This window comes from Rhea pennata, chromosome 37 (genome assembly GCF_028389875.1).
Source record: "Rhea pennata isolate bPtePen1 chromosome 37, bPtePen1.pri, whole genome shotgun sequence".
NCBI classification, from domain to species: Eukaryota; Metazoa; Chordata; class Aves; order Rheiformes; family Rheidae; genus Rhea; species Rhea pennata.
In genome coordinates this window covers 358954-383943 of record NC_084699.1, presented here as the reverse complement: position 1 = coordinate 383943, position 24990 = coordinate 358954, and the positions used below count along the sequence as shown (strand labels likewise).

Below are 24990 nucleotides of genomic sequence, written 5' to 3'. Positions count from 1 at the left end.
CGGTTGTACTCTGGGGGTGTCTGGAGGCATCCGGCTGTACTGTGGGGCTGTTGTTTAGGGGTGTCCGGCTGTAGTTTGGGGTTATGTGGGGGTGTCCGGTTATGCTTTACGGGCACAGGACTGTACTTGGGGGGCGAGTGGGGTGTCTGCCTGTACTGGGGGGGGGTAACGGGGCTGTACTTTGGGGGCGTCCGGCTGTACTCCGGGGGCGTGGGGCTGTACTTTGGGGGTGTCTGGCTGTGCTTTGGGGGCACGGGACTGTACTCTGGGGGTGTGTGGGGTGTCTGGCTGTACTCTGAGGGGCGTGCGGCTGTACTTTGGGGGCATCCGGCTGTACTTCGGGGTTATCTAGGGGGTCTGGCTGTGCTTTGGGGGCACAGGACTGTACTCTGGGGGCGTGTGGGGTGTCTGGCTGTACTCTGGGGGGCGTGCGGCTGTACTCTGGGGGCGTCCGGCTGTACTTCGGGGTTATCTAGGGGGTCTGGCTGTGCTTTGGGGGCGCAGGGCTGTACTTGGGGACACAGGCAGACGCGCGTGGGGCGTGCGGCTGTCCGGCGGGCAGGGGGGTCACTCACCGCCGGGGGGCGCAGGGCGTCGCGGGCGCGGGCGGCCGCCTCGGGGGGCAGCCGGGCCAGCGCCTCCCCCGCCGCCTCGGGGCGCCAGGCGGCCGCGTCCCGCAGCAGCGCCGACACCGCCGGGCCCAGCTCTGGGGGGCGCCGCCGTCAGCCGCCGCGACCCACGGCGGCCCCCCAACCGCCCCGGCACCACCAATACCCCCAAACCGCCTTGTCACCCCAGCTACACCCTCAAATACCCCCCCAAACCGCCTTGTCACCCCAAATACCCCCCAAACCGCCTTGTCAACTGCCTTGTCACCCCAGCTACACCTTCAAATACCCCCCAAAACCGCCTTGTCACCCCAAATACCCCCAAACCGCTTTGTCACCCCAGCTACACCCTCAAATACCCCCCAAACCACCTTGTCACCCCAAATACCTCCCCAAACCGCCTTGTCACCCCAGCTACACCCTCAAGTACCCCCCAAAACCACCTTGTCACCCCAAATACCTCCCCAAACCGCCTTGTCACCCCAGCTACACCCTCAAATACCCCCCAAACCATCTTGTCACCCCAAATAACTCCCCAAACCGCCTTGTCACCCCAGCTACACCCTCAAGTACCCCCCAAAACCACCTTGTCACCCCCAAATACCTCCCCAAACCGCCTTGTCACCCCAGCTACACCCTCAAATACCCCCCAAAACCACCCCGTCACCCCCAAATAGCCTCTCACCCCCCCTCAATTACACCCCAACCCCCCCCTCCCCGCCCCATACCGGGCGTCAGGCGGGAGGTGCCCACGACGCTGCCGCACACCCGCACCAGGGCGCCCGCGTGCTCGGCCAGCTGCGGGAACGGGGTAGGTTGTGCACACCCGGGGGAGGGGGGTAGATACACCCGCCCAGGGTGTGTGTGTGTGAGAATACACCCAGTCAGAGCTGATACACCCGCCCAGGGGTGTGTACAACTGCTTGGAGAGGATACACCTGCCCCGGGGGTAAATACACCCGCCTGGTGTGTGTGCGTGAATACACCCAGAGCCGCTACACCCGCCCCGGGGTGTGTGTGTGTGTGTACAACCGCTCGCAGCAGATACAGCTGCCCCGGGGGGGTAAATACACCCGCCCAGGGGTGAATACACCCGCTCGGAGCAGATACACCTGCCCCGGGGGTACATACAGCCGCGCAGGGGCAAATGCAACCCCCCCCCCAACCAAATACCCCCTTGGGGCCCCCCCGGGACCCCCAAATCCCCCCCCAGGACCCCCCAATCCCCCCCCCCGCGCACCTCCTCGGGCTGCGAGCGGTGCACGGCCACCAGGTACCCAAAAACGGCCGAATCCTCCTCAAAATCCTCCGTGAGCGGCAGCGCCGGCAGCAGCAGCGGCAGCACCTGGGGGGGGGGGGAAACCAGTGCCCTCCCAGTGCCTCCCAGTGCCCCCTCCCAGCGCCCTCCCAGTAACCCCCAGTGCCCTCCCAGCGCCCTCCCAGCTCCTCCCAGTGCCCCCCAGCACCTCCCATTGCCCTCCCAGCTCCTCCCAGTGCCGCCCCCCAGCACCTCCCAGTAACCCCCAGTGCCCTCCTAGTGCCCCCCCCAGCGCCCTCCCAGCTCCTCCCAGTGCCCCCAGCACCTCCCATTGCCCTCCCAGCTCCTCCCAGTGCGCCCCCCAGCACCTCCCAGTAACCCCCAGTGCCCTCCTAGTGCCCCCCCAGTAACCCCCACTGCCCTCCCAGTCCCCCCTAGTCGCCCCCAGCCCCCTCCCAGTGCGCCCCAGTCCCCTCCTAGTCTCCCCAGTGCCTCCCAGCCCCCCCCCCCAGTCCCCTCTCATTCACTCCCAGTGACTCCCAGAACCCTCCCAGGCCCCTCCAGTCCGCCCTCAGTCCCTTCTCATTCCCTCCCAGTTACTCCCAGTTTGCCCTCAGTCCCTCCCAGTCTCCCCCAGCGCTTTCCCAGTCCCCCTCAGTGCCCCCCCATTCCCCTCCCAGTGCCCCCCAGTCCTCTCCAAGCCCCCCCAGTCCTCCCTAGTGGCTGCCAGTGCCCCCCCCCCCAGTCCCCTCCCAGTGTCCCCAGTCCCCTCCCAGTGCCCCCCAGTGGCTCTCAGTTGCCCCCCAGTGCCTCCCAGTCACCCCCAGTCCCCTCCCAGTTGCCCCCCAGTGCCTCCCAGTTGCCCCCAGTCCCCTCCCAGTTGCCCCCAGTCCCCTCTTAGTGCCCCCCAGTGCCTCCCAGTCGCCCCCCAGTCCCCTCCCAGTGCCCCCCAGTCCCCTCCCAGTGCCTCCCAGTCGCCCCCAGTCCCCTGCCAGCCCCCTAGTCCCCTCCCAGTGCCCCCTAATCCTCTCCCAGTTGCCCCCCAGTCGCCCCCAGTTGCCCCCAGTCCCCTCCCAGTTTCCTCCCAGTGCCCCGCAGTCCCCTCCCGGTGGCTCCCAGTTGCCCCCAGTGCCCCCCAGTCACTCCCAGTCCCCTCCCAGTGCCCCCCAGTCCCCTCTTAGTGCCTCCCAGTCGCCCCCAGTCCCCTCCCAGTGTCCCCAGTCCCCTCTCAGTGCCCCCCAGCCGCTCCCAGTCCCCTCCCAGTTGCCCCCAGTGCCTCCCAGTTGCCCCAGTCCCCTCCCAGTGCCCCCCCAGTCCCCTCTTAGTGCCTCCCAGTCGCCCCCAGTCCCCTCCCAGTGTCCCCAGTCCCCTCCCAGTTGCCCCCAGTCCCCTCCCAGTGCCCCCCAGTCCCCTCTTAGTGCCTCCCAGTGCCCCCCAGTCCCCTCCCAGTGCCCCCCCAGTCCCCTCTTAGTGCCTCCCAGTCGCCCCCAGTCCCCTCCCAGTGTCCCCAGTTCCCCCTCAGTGCCCCCCAGCCGCTCCCAGTCCCCTCCCAGTTGCCCCCAGTGCCTCCCAGTTGCCCCCAGTCCCCTCCCAGTGCCCCCCAGTCCCCTCTTAGTGCCTCCCAGTGGCTCCCAGCGCCCCCCAGTCCCCCCCAGTCCCCTCTTAGTGCCACCCAGTTGCCTCCCAGTCGCCCCCAGTCCCCTCCCAGTGCCCCCCCAGTCCCCTCTTAGTGCCTCCCAGTCGCCCCCAGTCCCCTCCCAGTGTCCCCAGTTCCCCCTCAGTGCCCCCCAGCCGCTCCCAGTCCCCTCCCAGTTGCCCCCAGTGCCTCCCAGTTGCCCCAGTCCCCTCCCAGTGCCCCCCCCAGTCCCCTCTTAGTGCCTCCCAGTCGCCCCCAGTCCCCTCCCAGTGTCCCCAGTCCCCTCCCAGTGCCCCCCAGTCCCCTCTTAGTGCTTCCCAGTTGCCCCAGCCCCTCCCAGTCGCCCCCAGTCCCCCCCCCGCGCACCTCGGGGGGGGCGAGCCGGGCCCCGAGCCGGGCCAGGGCGCCGCACGCGTTGTCCCGCACCCGCCCCGGCGCCTCCCGCGCCAGCGCCGCCCCCAGCAGCCCCCGCGCCGCCGCCCCCAGCCTGCGCGTCAAGGAAAGGGGCGGGGCCAGCGGGGGGGCGGGGCCAGCCGCGGGGGGGCGGGGCTAGCGCGGGGGGCGGGGCCAACGGGGGGGGCCGGGGCCGCTATGGAGGGAACTGGGGGCGGGGAGGGGGGGGGGTGTGGGGAGGGCGGGGGCGTCACGGGAAGGGGGCGGGGCCGAGCGGTGTGGGCGGGGCCAGAGTGTTCAACGTCACAGGGAAGGGGGGGCGGGGCCGGGGCGGATGTGGGCGTGGCCAATGGGGCTGGGATGTCACAGGGAAGAGGGGGGAGGCGGGGCCGAGCAGCGTGGGCGGGGCTGGGGGGGGTTCTGATGTCACAGGAAGGGGGAGTGGCCGGAGGGGGGGTGGGCGTGGCCAGAGGGTTCTAACGTCACAGGAGCAGGGGGGGCGTGGCCGGGGGGGGTGTGGGCGTGGCCAGAGGGCTGGGACGTCAGAGCACGGTGGGGGGGGCGTGGCCACGGGGCTCTAATGTCACAGGTGGGGGGGGCGTGGCCAGGGTGTGTGGGTGTGGCCAATGGTTGTGACATCACAGGCAAAGGGGGTGTGGCCAGGCTGTGTGGGCGTGGCCAGAGGATTCTAACATCACACGCGGGGGGGGGGGGGGGTGTGTGGCCAGAGGGCTGGGGCGTCACAGGCTGGGGGCGTGGCCAGGGTGGGGTGTGGGCGTGGCCAGAGGGCTGGGGCGTCACAGGGGGCGGGGCTACACGAAGGGGGCGGGGCCTCCCTTGTGGCTCCTCCCCCCCCCCTCCAGGCCCCTCGTTACAGCCGCCCCCAGGGTGTGCGAAGGGGAGAGGGGGGGGGGGCGGGGCCTGCCCCACCCCCCCCAAGGGAGGGGGCGTGGCCTCGCGGAGGGGGCGTGTCCCGGAAGGATACGGGCCGAGGGCGGGGCCGGCGGCGGCGGCGACCACGCCCAGGGCGTAGAGGCCGTTGCCGCGCACCTCCGGGTGGGGGTCGCGGGCCGCCGCCCCCAGGGCAGGGCCGAGGCGGGGCAGGAAGCGGCTCACGGCCCCGCCCAGCGCCCCGCCCAGCCCGGCCAGCGTGGCCGCCGCCCACGAGCGCTCGCCCACGCTGCACCGGGGCTCCTGGGGGGCGGGGGGAGGGGTGAGGGGCGGGGCCGGACGCCTGGGCCCCTCTCCCGGATGCCTGGGCCCCTCTCCCCAGACGCCTGAGCCCCTCCCCGGACCCCTGGGCCCCTTTGCCCGGATGCCTGGGCCCCTCCCGGATGCCTGGGCCCCTTTGCCCGGACGCCTGGGCCCCACCCCCGGACACCTGGGCCCCTCCCCCCGGACGCCTGGGCCCCTCCCCGGACAACCCTCCCTGGACGCCTGGGCCCCTCCCGGACGCCTGGGCCCCTCTCCCGGACGCCTGGGCCCCTCACCGGACGCCGGGGCCCCTGCCCGGATGCCTGGGCCCCTCCCGGACACCTGGGCCCCCTCTCCCGGACGCCTGGGCCCCTCACCGGACGCCTGGGCCCCTCCCGGACGCCGGGGCCCCCTCTCCCGGATGCCTGGGCCCCCTCTCCCGGACACCTGGGCCCCTCACCGGACGCAAGGGCCCCTCCCCGGACAACCCTCCCCGGACGCCTGGGCCCCTCCCGGACGCCTGGGCCCCTCTCCCGGATGCCTGGGCCCCTCCCCGGACGCCTGGGCCCCTTCCTGGACGCTGGGGCCCCTCCCCGGACGCCTGGGCCCCTCCCGGATGCCTGGGCCCCTCCCGGACGCCGGGGCCCCTACCAGGCGGGCGAGCACGTGGGGCAGCAGCTCGTCGAGGTGGGGGGCCAGCTGCCCCCCCACGGCCTGGGCCAGCGCCACCAGCCCCTCCCCCGCCAGCTCCCGCAGCTCCGCCGCCAGCTCCGCCTGGGGGGCGGGGGGGGTCAGACCCCCAAGTGCCCCCCAACCACCCCCGGGACCCCCAAGTGCCCCCCAACCACCCCTTGGGACCCCCAAGTGCCCCCCAATCCCCCCCGGGACCCCCAAGTGCCCCCCAACCACCCCTTGGGACCCCCAAGTGCCCTCCAACCCCCCCCAGGGACCCTCAAGTGCCCCCCAACCCCCCTCTGAGACCCCCCCAAGTGCCCCCCAAGCACCCCGGGACTCCCTAGAGCCCCCCAACCCCCCCCAAGACCCCCAAGTTCCCCCCCAGAACCCCCAACAACCCCACAACCCTCCCCTGGGACCCCCAAGTGCCCCCCCAACCCCCCTGGGACCCCTAAGAGCCCCCCCGGGATCCCCAGGACCCCTAAGAGCCCCCCAGGACCCCTAAGAGACCCCCGGACCCCTAAGAGCCACCCTGAGACCCCCAAGTGCCCCCCAACCTCCCCGGGACCCCTAAGAGCAACCCCGAGACCCCCAAGTGCCCCCCACCCCCCCTCTCCGGGCCCCCCCATGTGCGCCCCCCCCCGACCTGCTCTTCATCATCGTCCTCCTCCTCCTCGCCGGCCCCGGGCTCAAGGCAGGCGACCTGGGGGGGGGGGAGGGGGGGCAGCAGAGACCCCCGGTGCCCCCGTCCACCCCCCAACTGCCCCCCGGCGGCCCCCAAACACCCCCCTCATCCCCCCAAGGCCCCCCCCACCCCCAATTACCCCCTTAATTACAGCCCAGCTCTAATTACCCCACCCCCTAATTACCCCAATTACCCTCTTAATTACCCCCCACCCCCAATTACCCCCTTAATTACAACCCACCTCTAATTACCCCCACCCCCTAATTACCCCAATTACCCTTAATTACCCCCCACTCGCAATTACCCCCTTAATTACAGCCCACCTCTAATTACCCACACCCCCTAATTACCCCAATTACCCCCTTAATTACCTCCTACACCCAACCCCAACTACCCCAACCCTTAATTACCTCAATTCCCCCACCCCTATTACCCCACCCCCAATCACCCCCACCCCCAATTACCCCCCACCCCTAATTACCCCCTAATTACCCCACCCCAATTACTCCCCCACCCCCAATCACCCCCACCCCCAATTACCCCCCACCCCTAATTATTTGCCTCCCTAATTACCCCCCACCCCTAATTACCCCCCACCCACAATTACCCCCCTCCCTAATTACCCCCCACCCCCAATTATTCCCCACCCCTAATTACCCCCCTACCTGCCCGGCCAGGACGTCGTGCAGGAGGAGGACGAGGGCACCCAGGGGTGCGGGGGGGGGGGCGCCCGTGGGGCTGGCGCCCAGCACCCGGCCCAGGGCCCCCAGCGCCCCCCGCGCCGCCCCCGGCGCCCGCTCGCCCCGCGCCCCCCCGGCCAGCGCCGCCGCCGCCCGCCCCACGGCCGCCCCACGGCGTCCTGCGGGCCGCCGCCAGAGCCGCCGTCACCCGCGGGGGCCCCCGACAGCCCCGAGTACCCCCAAAACAGCCCCAAATACCCCCGGAATACCGCCAGACACCCCAGAATACCCCCCAAACAGCCCCAAATACCCCCGGAATACCACCGGACACCCCCAAATACACCCAAAACAGCCCCGAATACCCCCCAAACAGCCCCGAATACCCCCGGAATACCGCCGGACACCCCTAAATACCCCCAAAACAGCCCGGAATACCCCCGGAATACCCCCCGAAACAGCCCCGAATACCCCCGGAATACCGCCGGACACCCCCAAATACCCCCAAAAGAGCCCCAAATACCCCCGGAATACCACCGGACACCCCCAAATACCCCCAAAACAGCCCCGAATACCCCCGGAATACCGCCGGACACCCCCAAATACCCCCAAAACAGCCCCGAATACCCCCGGAATACCCCCCGAAACAGCCCCGAATACCCCCGGAATACCGCCGGACACCCCCAATTACCCCAAAACAGCCCCAAATACCCTCGGAATACCACCGGACACCCCCAAATACCCCCAAAACAGCCCCGAATACCCCCGGAATACCGCCGGACACCCCCAAATACCCCCAAAACAGCCCCGAATACCCCCAGAATACCACCGGACACCCCCAAATACCCCCAAAACAGCCCCGAATACCCCCGGAATACCCCCGAAACAGCCCCGAATACCCCCGGAATACCGCCGGACACCCCCAAATACCCCCAAAACAGCCCCAAATACCCCCGGAATACCACCGGACACCCCCAAATACCCCCAAAACAGCCCCGAATACCCCCGGAATACCGCCGGACACCCCCAAATACCCCCAAAACAGCCCCGAATACCCCCGGAATACTGCCGGACAGCCCCCAAACAGCCCCGAATACCACCGGACACCCCCCAAAATACCCCCGAACAGCCCCAAATACCCCCAGAACACCCCCAAATTCCACCTGTCACCCCCAAACGCTCCCAGCAACAGAGCCCAAACCCGGGGTTGGGTGGCGGGGGGGGGGGGGCCCTGAAACCGCCGCATCCCGCCACGGGGAGCCCCGAAACCGCCGCGGACCGTTTTTGCCGCCCGCCCCGCTGCCCGCGGTCGGGGCTTTTTGCCCGAAACGGGCGTTTTTGGCCCCGGGAGCTCACCGGGGTCGGGCTCCGCCGCGGCGCCGGGCCCCAGCCCCAGGCACAGGCAGCCCAGGCTGCCGTAGGCGGCTTCGCGCACCCCGGCCTGCGGGAACTGCCCCGCCCGTCAGCCGTGGGGGGGGGGGGGGGCCCAGGCGTCCGGGCGGGGGGGGGCCCAGGCGTCCGGGCGAGGGGGCCCAGGCGTCCGGGCAGCGACCTCCCCCCCCCCCCCCAACACACACACACACCCACTCGCTGCCCCGTACGTCAGCCACTACGACCATGGGGAGGGGCCCAGGCGTCCGGGGAGGGGCCCAGGCGTCCGGGCAGAGGCCCAGGGGTCTGGGGGAGGGGCCCAGGCGTCCGGAGAGGGGGTCCAGGTGTCCGGGAGGGGCCCAGGCGTCCGGGGAAGGGCCCAGGTGTCTGGGGAGGGGCCCAGGCGTCCGGGAGGGGGCCCAGGCGTCCGGGGAGGGGCCCAGGTGTCCGGGGAGGGGCCCAGGTGTCCAGGGAAGGGGCCCAGGTGTCCGGGAGAGGGGCCCAGGCGTCCGGGGGAGGGGCCCAGGCGTCCAGGGAAGGGGCCCAGGTGTCTGGGGAGGGGCCCAGGCGTCCGGGAGGGGCCCAGGTGTCCGGGAGGGGCCCAGGCGTCCGGCTCACCTCCAGCAGCTCCAGCACGGCCTCCAGACTGGGCTCCACGTAAGGCAGGAAGGCGGCGCTGGGGCGACACCAGTGACACCAGTAACGCCTGGTGCCTCCTCCCAGTGCTCCCAGTTACCCCTTCCCAGTCCCCCCATTCCTCCCCATTACCCTCTCCCAGTTCCACCCAGTTACCACTCCAAATCTGCCAGTATCTCCCAATGCTCCCAGTTACCCCTCCCAGTTCACCCAGTGTCTCCCAGTGCTCAGCAGTGCTCCCAGTTACCCTCTCGCAGAGCTCCCAGTCCCGCCCAGTGCTGCCAGTTACCCCCCTAGTCCCTCCCAGTGCCCCCAGTTACCCCCTCCCAGCCCACCCACTCCCTCCCAGTGCTCCCAGTTACCCTCTCCCACCCCTCCCACTCCTCCCAGTGCTTCCAGTTATCTTTCCCACTGCTCCCAGTCCTTCCCAGTGCTCCCAGTTACCCTCTCCCACCCCTCCCACTCCTCCCAGTGCTTCCAGTTATCTTTCCCACTGTTCCCAGTCCTTCCCAGTGCTCCCAATTACCCTCCCCCACTCCTCCCAGTCCCCCCAGTTACCTTCTCCCACTCCTCCCAGTCCCTCCCAGTGCTCCCGGTTACCCCCTCCCAGCCCACCCAGTCCCTCCCAGTATTCCCAGTTACCCACCTCCACCCCCACCCCTCCCAGTCCCTCCCAGTGACCCTCCCCCACCCCTCCCAGTCCCCCCAGTTACCCACCCCCACTCCTCCCAGTCGCTCCCAGTGACCCTCCCCCACCCCTCCCAGTCCCTCCCAGTGCGCCCAGTTACCCGCAGTGCTCGGCGACCTCCCCCAGGGCCTCGCAGGCCTCCTCCAGCTCCTGCACGTAGGCTCCGCCCACCTCCACCCTGGGGGCGGGGCCAGAGGGCGAGAGGGGGCGGGGTCAGCGCCTGGCCCCGCCCACCACCACCCCCGGCCGCACGTGTGGGGCCCCGCCCCCAGCCCGTAGCCCCGCCCCCCCTTCTCTCACTCCACAAGCTCCTCCTCCTCCTCCATCGGCTCCGCCCCCTCGCTCGCGTCATCGTCGACGTCATCAAAGAGCAGGAACGAATCAGGCGCCGCCGCAGCCGCCTGGGCGGGGCCACGGGGGAGGAGGGAAGGGAGGAGGCGGGGTCAGCGCTTGGCCCCGCCCCCTCCCTCCCTCCGCAGCGGGGGGGGGGGTGGCAACAAAAAGGGGGTTTTGAGGGTTTCAAGGCCCCCCCCTCCACAAGGCGCAGATTTGGGGGGGGTTTCTAGGCCCCCCCCCCAATCAAAGTGGGTTTTGGGGGTTTCAAGACCCTCCGAGGCCAATTCTGGGTGTTTCGAGGCTCCCCCCAATGGATTTTGGCGGTTTCCAGCCTCACCAAGGACAATTTGGGGGGTTTCAAGGCCCCCCCCCACCAGGTGGATTTTGGTGGTTTCAAGCCCCCCCCCCCCCCGAGGTGGATTTGGGGGGAGGGGAGTTCAAGGTGCCCCCAAGCAGAATTTGGTGGTTTCAAGGCCCCCCCCTAAGGTGGATTTTGGGGGTTTCAAGGCCCCCAAGGCAGATTTGGGGTGTTTCAAGACACCCCCAAGCAGATTTTGAGGGTTTCAAGGCCCCCCCCCCCCAAGATTGATTTTGGTGGTTTCAAGGCCCCCCAAGTTTGATCTTGGGGGTTTCAAGGCCGCCACGAGACAGATTTGTGGGGTTTCGAGGCCTGCAAAAGTAGATTTTGGCACTTTCAAGGCCCCCCCCCCCAGTTCAATTTTGGGGGTTTCAAGGCCGCCGCAAGGCGGATTTTGGTGGTTTCAAGGCCCCCCGAGGTGGATTTTGGGGGTTTCAAGGTGCCCCCAAGCAGATTTTGGTGGTTCCAAGGCCCCCCGAGGTGGATTTCGGGGGTTTCGAGGCGGCCGCGAGGCGGATTCGGGGGGGTTTGAGGCCTGCCAAGGTGTATTTTGGTGGTTCCAAGGCCCCCCGAGGTGGATTTTGGCGGTTTCAAGCTCCCCCCCAAACCCGCAGCAGATTTTGGCAGTTTCAAGGCCCCCCCTGAGGCGGATTTCGGTGGTTTCAAGGCCCCCGAGATGGATTTGGGGGGTTTCAAGGTGCCCCCAAGCCGATTTTGGTGGTTTCAAGGTCCCCCCCCCGAGGCAGATTTGGGAGGTTTCGAGGTGCCCCCAGGCAGATTTTGGCGGTTTCAAGGCCCCCCGAGGCGGATTTTGGGGGTTTCAGGGCCCCCCGAGGTGGATTTGGGGGGTTTCAGGGCCCCCCGAGGTGGATTTTGGGGGTTTCGAGGTGCCCCCAAGCAGATTTTGGTGGTTTCAAGGCCCCCCGAGGTGGATTTTGGGGGTTTCAAGGTGCCCCCAGGCAGATTTTGGCGGTTTCAAGGCCCCCCGAGGCGGATTTTGGGGGTTTCAGGGCCCCCCGAGGTGGATTTGGGGGGTTTCGAGGCGGCCGCGAGGCAGATGCGGGGGGGGTTTCGAGGCCCCCCCTCCCCCCCCCCCCCGCCGCGCACTCACCGGGGCGGGGGGCCGCCGCAGGGCCCCCAGCAGCACGGGCACCACGCGGGGCAGGAGGGGCCCCAGGTCGGCGCCCAGCGCCGCCGCCGCCGCCGCCGCCAGCCCGTACCTGCGGGGGGGGGGGCACGTATTAGGGGCTGCCCCCAATAATTAGGAGCTATTAGAAAACTATTAGGGGCTATTGGGGGCTATTAAACGGCTATTGGGGCTATAAAGGGCTATTAGGGGCTCTTCAGCGCTATTTGGGGCTATTAAACAGCTATTAGGGGCTATTAAAGGGCTATTAGGAGCTACTAAAGGGCTACTAAGCAGCTATTAGGGGCTATTAAAGAGCTATTAGAGGCTGTTTGGAGCTATTTGGGGCTATTAAACAGCTATTAGTGACTATTAACAAGATATTGAGAGCTATTGGGGCTATTAAACAGCTATTAAGAGCTATTTGGGAGCTAGGGAAAGAGCTATTAGCGGCTATTAGAGCTATTAAACATCTATTAAGGCCTAACAGAGGCAATCAAACAGCTATTAAGAGCTATTTGGGGGCTATTAAAGAGCTATTAGGAGCTCTTAAGGTCTATTAACGGCTATTAGGAGCTATTGAGGACTATTAGGGGCCATTGGAAAACTACTAAATCCTCTTTGGGGCTAATAGGGGGCTATTTGGGGCGATTAGAGGGCTACGGGGGTCCATTGGGGAGCTACTAGGGAGTTATTAGGGGCTACCAGGACAATATTAGCGGCAACAAGGGACATAATAGGGGCTAATAAGGAATCATTAGGAGCTATTAAGGGGTTATTAGGGACTATTGGGGCTAATAAGGGCATATTGGGGGCTATAAGGGGAACATTAGGGGCTACTAGGGCTAATAACGGCATATTAGGGGCTATTAGGGGGGACAGTAAAACATATTGGGGCCAATAAAGAATATTTGGGGCTACCAGGAAATTATTAGGAGCTCTTAGAAGATTGTTAGAGGCCATTAGGAGCTTATTAAGGGCTATTAAGAGATTACTACGGCTAATAATCGCATATTAAGAGCTATTAAAGAGCTATCAGGCGCTATTAACAGCTATTAGGGATAATAACGAGCTATTAGGGGGCTATTAGGAACAATTAAGGAGCTATTAAGAGCCATCTAGGACTAATAAGCCACTATTAAGGTCAATTAAAGGGTAATTAAGGGCTCTAGGGGGGCTATGGGGGTGTCGGGGGGGTATTAGGGGCTGTCGGCGGGTCCCGGGGGGGTATTTGGGGGCGCGGGGGGGACTCACAGCACCCGCCGGCCCTCGGGCTCGTCCTCCTCCAGCGCCAGCTCCAGCCCCAGCTCCAGCGCCGGGATGAGACGGGGCCCGGCCCCGGGTCCCAGCGCGCCCAGCACCTCTGCGGGAGGGCGCCCGGACGCCTGGGCCCCGCGCCCGGACGCCTGGGCCCCTCCCCGGACACCTGGGCCCCTCCCCTGGACACCTGGGCCCCTCTCCCGGACACCTGGGCCCCTCCCCGGACGCCTGGGCCCCGCGCCCGGACGCCTGGGCCCCTCCCCTGGACACCCAGGCCCCTCCCTGGACACATGGGCCCCACGCCCGGACGCCTGGGCCCCTCCCCGGACACCTGGGCCCCTCTCCCGGACACCTGGGCCCCTCCCCGGACGCCTGGGCCCCTCTCCTGGACACCTGGGCCCCTCTCCCGGATGCCTGGGCCCCTCCCCGGACGCCTGGGCCCCTCCCCCGGACCCCTGGGCCTCTGCCCCCGATGCCTGGGCCCCTCCCCAGACACCTGGGCCCCTCCCCTGGACACCTGGGCCCCTCCCAGGATGCCTGGGCCCCTCCTCCGGACGCCTGGGCCCCTCCCCGGGACACCTGGGCCCCTCCCAGGATGCCTGGGCCCCTCCCCCAGACCCCTGGGCCTCTGCCCGGACACCTGGGCCCCTCCCCGGATGCCTGGGCCCCACCCCGGACACCTGGGCCCTTTCCCCAGACGCCTGGGCCCCTCCCCAGACGCCTGGGCCCCTCCCCGGACGCCTGGGCCCTTCCCCGGACGCCTGGGCCCCTTTCCCGGACACCTGGGCCCCTCCCCGGACGCCTGGGCCCCTCCCCGGATGCCTGGGCCCCTCCCCCGTACCCCTGGGCCTCTCCCCGGGACGCCTGGGCCCCTCCCCGGACGCCTGGGCCCCACCCCGGACACCTGGGCCTCTGCCCGGACACCTGGGCCCCTCCCCGGACGCCTGGGCCCCTCGCCCCAGGACGCCTGGGCCCCTTGGTCTCACCGAGAGCCTGGAGGCGCCGGGCCCGGGTGTCGGGGGGCCCCGGGCGCAGGAGGGGGCTCAGCGCCGCCAGGATGGGACCCGCGTGGGGCCGCAGCTGCTCCCCGGCCCCCGACGCTGGGGGGCAAGGACAGGGGTGGGGGTCAGGGGGTCAAGGCCGGGGGGGGGGGCATGACCCCTCCCCCCGCTGTGGGGCGGAGGGGGCTGGGGGGGGGTCCCAAGGGTGGGGGGTTGGGGTCGCTCACCCAGGGTGCTGAGGGTGCTGAGCGCCAGCTCCAGGCTCCGGGCAGATCCGGGGGGGTCCAGGACCCCCAGGACGACGCTCAGCACCGAGGGCAGGAAGGGGCCCACGGCCTCGCCTGGGGGGGGGGGGGGCGCGGATTAAGGCACCCGGACGCCTGGGCCCGCTCGTCCGGACGCCTGGGCCCCCCTCCCGGACGCCTGGGCCCCTCCCCGGACGCCTGGGCCCCTCCCCCGGACGCCTGGGCCCCTCTCCCGGACGCCTGGGCCCCTCCCCGGACGCCTGGGCCCCTTTCCCGGACGCCTGGGCCCCTCTCCCGGATGCCTGGGCCCCCCTCCCGGACGCCTGGGCCCCTCTCCCGGACGCCTGGGCCCCTCTGCCGGACGCCTGGGCCCCTCCCCGGACGCCTGGGCCCCTCCCCGGACGCCTGGGCCCCTACCGAGGCACTCGAGGAGGCTCTCCAGGATGTACCAGGCCTTGGCCGGGGCCTCCCGGACTCCTGGGCCCTCCAGGGCCGCCAGCGCCGTCGGCAGCATCTCCCCCGCCAGTGTCGCCACCTCCGGCTGCGCACCAGTACAGACCAGTACGGACCAGTACAGGCCAAGGGAGCCCTAGGCACTCGGGTGGGGTCTCCCAGTATGACCCAGTGCTTTCCAGTATGGGTCAGGACTCCTCCCAGTGCTTTCCAGTATCCCCCCACATCTCCCAGTAGCCCCCAGAGATCTCCTGGTGCCTCCCAGTATATCCCAGTAGCTCACCCAGTATATCCCAGTAGCTCCCTGTGTTCTCCGCATACCTCCCAGTGCCCCCCTGTAGCCCCTAGTGCCTCCCATAAGGCTCTGGACCCTCCCAGTGCCTCCCAGTAGCCCCCTTGGCCCTCCCAGTAGCCCCAGTGCCCCACATTAGCCCTCCCGATGCCTCCCAGTGCACCCCAGTAGCCTGCTGGGCCCTCCCAGTGCCTCCCAGTACCCCCAGTGCCTCCCAATAGCCTCCTGAGCCCTTGCAGCGCCACCCACTGTCTCCCAGTAGCTTCCTGGGTCCTCCCAGTACCCCCAGTAGCCCTCCCAGTACCTTCCAATAGCTCCCAGTGCCTCCCAATCCCCTCCCAGTGCCTCCCAGTGCCTCCCAATCCCCTCCTAATCCCCTCCCAGTGCCTCCCAATCCCCTTCCAGTACCTCCCAGTACCTTCTAATCCCCTCCCAATCCTCTCCCAGTGGCCCCCAGTGCCTCCCAATCCCCTCCCAGTGCCTCCCAGTGCCTTCCAATCCCCTCCCAATCCCCTCCCAGTGCCTCCCAATCCCCTCCCAGTGCCTCCCAGTGCCTTCTAATCCCCTCCCAGCGCCTCCCAATCCCCTCCCAGTCCCCTCCCAGTGCCTCCCAGTGCCGCACCTGGAGGCAGTCGGCGAGGCGGCGCAGGGCGCAGGCAGCCGCCCCCCGCACGGGGCCCTGGGGGTCGCCCAGGCCCCCCCGCAGCACCCGCAGCACCGGCTCCAGGTACCTGCACCGGGGGTGGGGGGGGGTCGGGGTGGGGGGGGGGAGCACCCGTGGGCACCCCGCGACCCCCCGAACGCACCCGAATTCACCCAAAATACCCCCGAACGCGCCCAAAACGCACCCAAATACTCCCAAAATGCACCTGAATACACCCAAATACCCCCTAAATACACCCAAAACGCACCCAAATACCCGCAAAATGCACCCAAATACACCCAAAATACACCTGAATACCCCCAAAATGCCCCTAAATACACCCCAAATACCCTCGAATGCACCCAAAATGCACCCAAATGCCCCCAAATACCCCCCAAACGCACCCAAATACACCCAAAATACCCCCAAATGCACCCAAAACGCACCCGAATACCCGCAAATACCCCCGAATGCACCCAGAACGCACCCAAATACACCCCAAATGCACCCAAATACCCCCAAAATACCCCCAAATGCACCCAAATACCCCCAAATGCACCCAAAATGCACCCCAACACCCCCAAAATACCCCTGAATGCTCCCAAAAACCACCCGAATACCCCCGAATACCCTTCAAATACCCCCGGATGCACCCAAAACACACCCCAGCACCCCCAAATGCACCCAGAACACACCCCAATACCCCCAAATACACCCAAAACGCACCCAAGTACCCCCAAATATCCCCCAAACACACCCGAAGACCCCAAAATACCCCTGAATGCACCCAAAACGCACCGCAATACCCCCGAATACCCTGAAATACCCCCAAAATACACCTAAATACACCCGCAATACCCCCAAATGCACCCAAAATACCCCCAAATGCACCCAAAATACCCCCCAAAACACCTGCAGACCCCCAAAGTGCGCCTAAATACACCCCCAAATACACCCAGACACCCCCAAATACACCTGAGCACCCCCAAATAACCCGACACTCGGACAAAACACCAGAACACCCCCCAAATACCCCCAAAACGCACCCCAGCACCACCACAGTCCCCCAAAACACCCCAGAAACACCCCTAAATACCCCCAAAACACCCCCGGATACCCCCAAACACCCCCAAAGTTCTCCCAACACCCCTGAGACACCCCCCAATTACCCACAAACACCCCCAATTACACCCCGCACACCCCCACAACAGCCCCAGACACACCCCCAAACACCCCCAAACACACCCAAAATACCCCCCGTACACCTCCAAAACCATTAAAATACCCCCAACACCCCCCATTTGGGGACGTCTGAGGGTAGCAGGGGAGTATTTGGGGGCAACAGGCGCATTTGCGGGTGACCACGGGGTATTTGGGGGTGAAAGGCGGGTGTTTGCCCGCAAAACGGGTGTTTAGCGGTGCCACCAGGGCATTTTGGGGTAAAACGAGGGTGTTTGGGGGTGAAACTGTGGTGTTTGGGGGTAACAACAGGGCATTTGGGGGTGAAACTGGGGCATTTGGGGGTGAAACAGGGGCGTTTTGGGGTGACAACGGGGCTTTCGGGGCTGAAGCGAGGCTGTTTGGGGGGTGAAACGGGTATTTTGGGGGGTGACGCCGGGGTGCTGTGGGGGCGACGGGGGTGATACGGGGAGGGAGGACCAATTCTGGGCCAAAACGAGGGTGTTTCGGGGTCTTTGCGGGTGACGCCTGCGGGTGACGCCTCCGACTGACGCCTCCGGTTGACGCCGGGGGCGCTTTAGGGGGGGTATTTGGGGGCGCTGAGGAGGGTTTCGAGGGCGCCGAGGGGGGTTTTGGGGGGCGTTTGGGGTGATTCCGGGGGTGGGCGGCGGTTGTTGGGAGGACTCACCGTCGGTGCAACAGCTCCCCGCAACCCTCGGCCAGGGCCCCCAGCGCCAGCAGCCCCCCCTTGCGGGCGGGGGGCTGGGGGCTCCCCAACAGCGGCTCCAGCAGCGGTAGCTATGGGGACGGGGACGGGGGTCAGGGGCGCCCCGACCCCCCCCCCCCCAAAAAAAAACAACAGTCGGAAACACCCCAAAACACCCCAAAACACCCCTGACTCCCCCCAATCTCCCAGAGAATCACCCCAAATCCACCCCCCAAAGCCCCCCAACCCCCCCCCCCGGCCAAATAACCCCCCAAGCCCCAAATATCCCCCCCCGGGGACCCCAAAATCCTGCAAATTCCCCCCCAAAAAACCCCAAATCGCCCCATTTCCCCCCCTCCCCGAGAGCCTCCAAACTGTCCAAATTAGCCCCAAAATTTTCCCCCGGGAGCCTAAATATACCCCAAAAGGCGCCAAATCGCCCCCCCCCCCGCGACCCCAAAATGGCCCAAATACACCCCGAAAAACAGAAGAAAAACCCCGTAATGTTCGCCAGGAGCCCCAAAATCCTGCAAATTCTCCCCAAAAGTCACAAATAACACCCAGGCACCCCCAAAACCTCCAAATTACCCCCCAAAACCCCCCCGGGAGACCAAATAACCCAAAACCCCCCCAAAAAAAACCCCAAATGGCCCCAAAACTGTCCGATACCCCCCCAAGGAGCCCCCCAAATCGGCCCTTTTCGCCCCAAAACGCCCGGAAACCCCCCAAAATGCCCCCAATTCCCCCCGAATCGCCCCGAACGCACCAGGGGTGGGAGGAGCTTTTCGGGGGGCAGCGCCTGGGCCAGGGCGTCGAGGGCCTGCGGGACGCGCGGGCGGGGCTCAGCGCGGACCCAAACCGCCCGCGTCTCACCCCAAAACGGGCGGAACCCGCTTCGGGCCCGCTTTGCCCGTTTCCGGCCGTTCCGGCCCCATTTCGGTGCGTTTTAGGGCCTTTTTGCCCGTTTCTAGCCATTCTGGCCCCATTTCAGGGCGTTTTGGCTGTTCTGGCGCTGTTTTGGGGCGCTTTGCCCGTTTCTGGTCGTTTCGACTCCGTTTCTGCCCCGTTTTACCCGTTTCCGGCGCCGTTTTGGGGCGTTTCAGGGCATTTTACCTGTTTCCAGCCCTGTTTAGGGCGTTTTGCCCATTCCAGCCCCATTCTGGCGCCGTTTGGGGCTGTTTGACCCGTTTCCAGCCCTGTTTCGGGGCATTTTAGGGCACTTTACCCGTTCCAGTCCTGTTCCAGCCGTTTTAAGGTGTTTTACCCGTTTCCAGTCCTGTTTTGGGGTGTTTCGGGGCGTTTTGCCTGTTTCCAGCCCCGTTTTGGGGCGTATCGGGGCGTTCTGCCCGTTTCTGGCCCCATTTTGGGGTGTCTTCCCCGTTTCCGGCCCCAGTTTGGGGCGTTTCGGGGCGTTCTGCCCGTTTCCAGACCCGTTTCGGGGCGTTTCGCCTGTTTCCAGCCCCGTTTTGGGGCGTTTCAGGGCGTTCTGCCCGTTTCCAGCCCCGTTTCGGGGCGTTTTGCCCGTTTCCAGCCCCGTTTTGGGGCGTTTTGGGGCATTCTGCCCATTTCTAGCCCCATTTTGAGGCGTTTTGCCCCTTTCCAGCCCCATTTGGGGGCGTTTTGCCCGTTTCCGGCCCCGTTTTGGGGCGTTTCGGGGCGTTTTGCCCGTTTCCAGCCCCGTTTTGGGGCGTTTTGAGGCATTCTGCCCATTTCTGGCCCCATTTTGAGGCGTTTTGCCCCTTTCCAGCCCCATTTGGGGGCGTTTTGCCCGTTTCCAGCCCCGTTTTGGGGCGTTTCGGGGCGTTTTGCCCGTTTCCAGCCCCGTTTTGGGGCGTTTTGGGGCATTCTGCCCATTTCTGGCCCCATTTTGAGGCGTTTTGCCCCTTTCCAGCCCCATTTGGGGGCGTTTTGCCTGTTTCCAGCCCCATTTTGGGGCGTTTCAGGGCGTTCCGCCCGTTTCCAGCCCCGTTTCGGGGCGTTTTGCCCGTTTCCAGCCCCGTTTTGGGGCGTTTTGGGGCATTCTGCCCATTTCTGGCCCCATTTTGAGGCGTTTTGCCCCTTTCCAGCCCCATTTGGGGGCGTTTTGCCCGTTTCCGGCCCCATTTTGGGGCGTTTCGGGGCGTTTTGCCCGTTTCCAGCCCCGTTTTGGGGCGTTTTGGGGCATTCTGCCCATTTCTGGCCCCATTTTGAGGCGTTTTGCCCCTTTCCAGCCCCATTTGGGGGCGTTTTGCCCGTTTCCGGCCCCGGTTTGGGGGCGTTTTGCCCGTTTCCAGCCCCGTTTTGGGGCGTTTTGCCCCTTTCCAGCCCCATTTGGGGGCGTTTTGCCCGTTTCCAGCCCTGTTTTGGGGCGTTTCACCCGTTTCCAGCCCCGTTTTGGGGCGTTCCGGGGCGTTCTGCCCATTTCTGGCCCCGTTTCGGGGCGTTTCGGGGCGTTTTGCCCGTCCCGGGCCCCACCTGGGCGGCCGCGTGCCGGGGGCTGGAGCCGCCGCAGCCTTCGGCCTCGCCGCCCTCCTCGTCCTCCTCGTCCTCGGGGTCAGGCCGCCCGGGCGGGGGGGCGGCGCACAGGGGGCCCAGGAGTCCCCCCAGCAGCGGGGGCAGCAGCCCCCCCCGCAGCAGCGCCTGCCGCGCCAGTACACACCAGTATAAACCACTATACACCAGTATAAGCCAACATGCACTGATATAGGCTGACCTATGCTGCTCCATCCCATCCCAGTATACCCCAGTGCCTCCCAGTAGAGCCCAGCACCCCTTTTAGCACCCCCCCAATACACCCTAGTGACCCCCAGTATAGCCCAGTAACCCCCACTATGCCCCAGTGCTTCCCACTTTAGCCCGGTGCCCCCCTCAATGCACCTCCCAGTACGCCCAGTACCTTCCAGTATACCCCACTGCCCTCCAGTATACCCCAGCGCTCCTCCCAGTATACCCAGTGACCTCCAGCATAGCCTACAGCGCTCCAGTATAGCCCAGTGCCTCCCCAGAGCCCCTCCCAGTTCACCCAGTACCTTCCAGTATACCCTGCCACCCTCCAGTATAGCCCAGTGCCCCCCCACTATGCCCAGTGTCCTCCAGTATACCCCGCTGCTACCCAGTATACCCCAGACAGCCCTCAGTGCTCCTCCCAGTATGCCCCAGTACTCTCCAGCACAACACAATACTACCTAGTGCCAGACCAATATGGCCCAGTGCTCCCCAGTATAGCCCAGTAACACTCACTGTTCCTCCCAGCATGTCCCAGTCCATTCCAGTATGTCCCAGTGCCGCCCAGCATCTCCCACTGACCCGCCAGCATGCCCCAATGCCCCCGTGTCCCAGTCCCTCCCAGTACCCCCCAGTATCCCTTTGCAGTCCCCCCCAGCACCCGCCCAGTGCCTCCCAGTATCCCCCAGTGCCTCCCAGTATCCCCCAGCGCCTCCCAGCCCCCCCCCCGCCCCCGCTCACCTTGGGGCACCGCTGGGCGACGAAGGCGACGGTGGCCAAAGCCCTGGCGCGGACGGCGTCACCCCGCCCCGCGTCGCCCCCCACCTGCGGGGGACGCCGGGGTCCCTCGGACGCCTGGGCCCCGCCCCGGACGCCTGGGCCCCTCCTCGGACGCCTGGGCCCCTCCCCGGACACCTGGGCCCCTCCTCGGACGCCTCGGACGCCTGGGCCCCTCTCCCGGACGCCGGGGCCCCTCCCCGGGCGCCTGGGCCCCGCCCTGAATGCCTGGGCCCCTTCCCCGGACGCCTGGGCCCCTCCCCCGGACGCCTGGGCCCCCCTCCCGGACGCCTGGGCCCCTCCTCCGGACGCCTGGGCCCCTCCCCGGACACCTGGGCCCCTTCCTGGACACCTGGGCCCCTTCCCCGGACGCCTGGGCCCCTCTCCCGGACGCCTGGGCCCCTCCTCCGGACGCCTGGGCCCCTCCCCGGACGCCTGGGCCCCTTCCCCAGACACCTGGGCCCCTTCCCGGACAGCTGGGCCCCTTCCCCGGACGCCTGGGCCCCTCTCCCGGATGCCTGGGCCCCTCTCCCGGACGCCTGGGCCCCTCTGCCCGGACGCCTGGGCCCCTCTGCCTGGATGCCTGGGCCCCTTCCCCGGACGCCTGGGCCCCTCCCCGGACACCTGGGCCCCTTCTCGGACGCCTGGGCCCCTCCCTCGGATGCCTGGGCCCCTCCCCCAATCGCCTGGGCCCCTCTCCCGGATGCCTGGGCCCCTCTCCCGGACGCCTGGGCCCCGCCCCGGACGCCTGGGCCCCCTCTCTCCCGGATGCCTGGGCCCCTGCCCCGGGGGTCACCTGGAGGCAGAGGTCGAGCAGGGGTCGGAGGTGAGGGGTCACGGCGGCCGGATCGGCCTCCAGGAACTCGTCCAGCACCTCCAGGGCTTCGGTCGCCAGCTCCTGCGGGGGGGGGGGGGGGGGACTTGAAACCGCCGCTGGGGGTGGGGGGGGCAGAGGGGGCACCCGAAACCGCCGCTTTGGGGGGCCCCGAAACCGCCGAGCGTCGTCCCCGCCCCGCAAACCACACAGGATCCAGCAAAAAAAAAACCCAAGAAACGGCTTTGGGGGCCCCTGAAACCGCCGTGGGGCACCCCGAAACGTCCTCGGGGGGGGGGGAGCCTTGAAACCCCCAGGGCAGCCCTGAAACTGCCAGAAAGCTCCAGAATGGACCAAAAATCACCTTGGGGGGGCCCCAAAACGGCCCTGACGTTCCCCAAAATGGCCCTGGGGGACCCTTGAAACCATCAGGGTAGCCCTGAAACTGCCAAAACCCTCCAGAACGGACCAAAAATCACCTTGGGGGGGCCCAAAACGGCCCCGAGGTTCCCCAAAATGGCCCCGGGGGACCCTTGAAACCACCAGGGCAGCCCTGAAACTGCCAACAAGCCTGAAAAATGCCCAGAATAGCCCCAAAAATATCTCGGGAGCCATGAAGTATCTCAAGTCTCCCCTCAAAAATGGCTTGTAGGGGAGCCTTGAAACCCCCAGGGGAGCCCCGAAACGGCCCGGGGATGCCGCAACGTTGCTCGAAACCCTCGAAACGGCCCCAAACGCCCCCCCCCCAAACGGCCCTGGGGGCCCCAAAGGCAGCCCGGGGCCCCCCAAAAAAGCTCAGAGCAGCCCCAAAACACACCGGAACGGCCCCCCCCCCCCCAAATGCTCCGGGGTGCCTCGAAACCCCGGGCGGCAAAGCGCGGGCGCCTCGAAACCGCCGGGAAGGATTAAAAAGGGCCGGGACGCGCCTCGAAAAGCCCCCCGAAATCGCCGAAATCCTCCCCGGGAGGGGGGGGGGGCACCCTCGAAACTTCCGGCGATCCCTCGAAACAGCCAAAGAGACCTCAAAAGCTTGTGCCCCCCCCCCCAAGCCCGGACCCACCTCGTCGGCGCCGAGCAGCTTCTCCAGGGCCGCCAGGACGTCGGGGAGCAGCGACCGGAGCAGCTCCTGGGGGGGGGGGCGGGGGGGGAGTCTCGAAACCGCCAAGACTCCCCCTCCGCCCGAACGCCGCGAAAATTGGGGGGAAAAAAATAAAATCGGGGGGGGGCCTCGAAACTCTTGTTTCAACAGGGGGGAGCCTCGAAACTGCTATCGCAGCAGCCTCTCCCGCCAAAAAAAAAAAAAAAAGCGCTAATTTAAACCTAAAAACGCTTACTTTAGAAATAACCAAAACTGCTACTTTTTTCCTTGAAACTACTTAAAAAAAACACCCGCACGCAAAAATTATTTACAATTAAAAACTGCTGTTTTGGGGAAACCCGAAACCGCTGCTTTAAGGAACACTCGGGGTTGCCCCCCCCCCACAAAAAAGACCATTTTGCTGCCAAAAACGCTATTCTGGAGCAAGCTAGAAGTGCTATTTTGGGGGGGGGGACACTTGAAACCACTTTTTTTTTTTTTTTTTTTTTTTTGAAGGCCCTAAAGCTGCTGTTTTAAGCACAAAAACTACTGCTTTGGGGTAACCTGAAACCGCCATTTTAGAAAAATCAAAAAAATGTGTGTTTTTGAGACATGAAAAAAACACTGTTTCGGGAAACGTCGAAACTGCTGTCAGCGGGGAGCCTCGAAACTGCTATTTGGGGCATCTTGGGTTCCCCGAAACCGCTGTTTTACCGCTGCTGCCCCCTCCCCACGCCAAAGCCGCATCTTGGGTTCCCCGAAACCACCGCTTTATGCACCGCCCCCCCCCAAGCCGCCATCTTGGGTTCCCCGAAACCACCGCTTTATGCACCGCCCCCCCCCAAGCCGCCATCTTGGGTTCCCCGAAACCACCGCTTTATGCACCACCCCCCCCCAAGCCGCCATCTTGGGTTCCCCGAAACCACCGCTTTATGCACCGCCCCCCCCCAAAAGCCGCATCTTGGGTTCCCCGAAACCACCGCTTTATGCACCACCCCCCCCCAAGCCGCCATCTTGGGTTCCCCGAAACCACCACTTTATGCACCGCCCCCCCCCAAAGCCGCATCTTGGGTTCCCCGAAACCACCGCTTTATGCACCACCCCCCCCCAAGCCGCCATCTTGGGTTCCCCGAAACCACCACTTTATGCACCGCCCCCCCCCAAGCCGCCATCTTGGGTTCCCCGAAACCACCGCTTTATGCACCGCCCCCCCCCAAAGCCGCCATCTTGGGTTCCCCGAAACCACCGCTTTATGCACCACCCCCCCCCCAAGCCGCCATCTTGGGTTCCCCGAAACCACCACTTTATGCACCGCCCCCCCCCAAAGCCGCCATCTTGGGTTCCCCGAAACCACCGCTTTATGCACCACCCCCCCTCCCAAGCCGCCATCTTGGGTTCCCCGAAACCACCACTTTATGCACCGCCCCCCCCCAAGCCGCCATCTTGGGTTCCCCGAAACCACCGCTTTATGCACCACCCCCCTCAAAGCCGCCATCTTGGGTTCCCCGAAACCACCGCTTTATGCACCGCCCCCCCCCAAAGCCGCCATCTTGGGTTCCCCGAAACCACCGCTTTACGCCGCCGCCGTTTGGGGGAGGGGGGGGCCTCGAAACCGCCTTTCCGGGCAGAGCGGCGGCAGCGGGAGCCTCGAAACCGCCCCCCCGCCCCAGCCCGCCGAAGCCGCTCACCGTGTGGGCGCCGCCCAGCATGGCCGCCAGCCCCCCCAGGGCCCGGAGGCCGGTGGCCGTGGGGGCCGGGCGGCGCCGTGGGGCTCAGGGCGGCCCGGCACAGGGCGACGAGGGCGGCGCCGTGGGGGGCCAGGGCGTCGGGCGCCGCCTCCGCCGCCGCGCTCAGCACCAGCAGCGCCGCCTGCGCCCCCCCCCCCCCGGGGGAAACAAACACGAAACCAGACCGAAAAAACGGGGTGAGAAACGGCCCGTTTGGGTTCCTTCGCCCTCCCCCGCCCCCCACCCCCCCTCAGCTTGGCAGGGAGGAGATGGATGTGGGGGGGGGAGCCTCGAAAACCGCCCCTCTGGGGCCCCACGGGGACAGTCGGGGGAGAGGAGAATGGGATGTGGGGGGGGCTTGAAACTGCCCTGTGGGGACAAACTGGATGTGGGGGGGGGCTTGAAACTGCCCCATGGGGACAACTGGATGTGGGGGGGGCTTGAAACTGCCCCGTGGGGACAACTGGATGT

General features: G+C 66.5%; 1 protein-coding gene across 6 annotated transcripts; it reads right to left on the bottom strand.

Moving 5' to 3' along the window:
- Positions 1-3987: 3987 nt before the first annotated feature.
- Positions 3988-24713, bottom strand: IPO4 (importin 4). 6 transcript variants are annotated; one of them, XM_062598785.1, is made up of 20 exons: positions 24481-24703; positions 22775-22840; positions 21697-21798; positions 20865-20948; positions 19875-20039; positions 18187-18240; positions 17403-17512; positions 15515-15623; positions 14565-14688; positions 14130-14243; positions 13888-14001; positions 12896-13004; positions 11627-11735; positions 10122-10222; positions 9922-9999; positions 9116-9173; positions 8562-8576; positions 6411-6467; positions 5741-5863; positions 3995-5089 (listed from the first exon to the last, which is right to left on the bottom strand). In XM_062598785.1, exons 1-20 carry the CDS (start codon positions 24499-24501, stop codon positions 4322-4324), a joined length of 2481 nt encoding a protein of 826 aa, XP_062454769.1. In that variant the 5' UTR covers positions 24502-24703; the 3' UTR covers positions 3995-4321. The 6 variants fall into 6 exon arrangements, with proteins under 6 accessions (XP_062454773.1, XP_062454772.1, XP_062454771.1 ...); XM_062598786.1 differs by lacking the exon at positions 14130-14243 and having other exon boundaries at positions 3993-5089; positions 24481-24707; XM_062598790.1 differs by lacking the exon at positions 3995-5089 and having other exon boundaries at positions 5776-5863; positions 8483-8576; positions 24481-24693.
- Between the last annotated feature and the right edge of the window lie 277 nt (positions 24714-24990).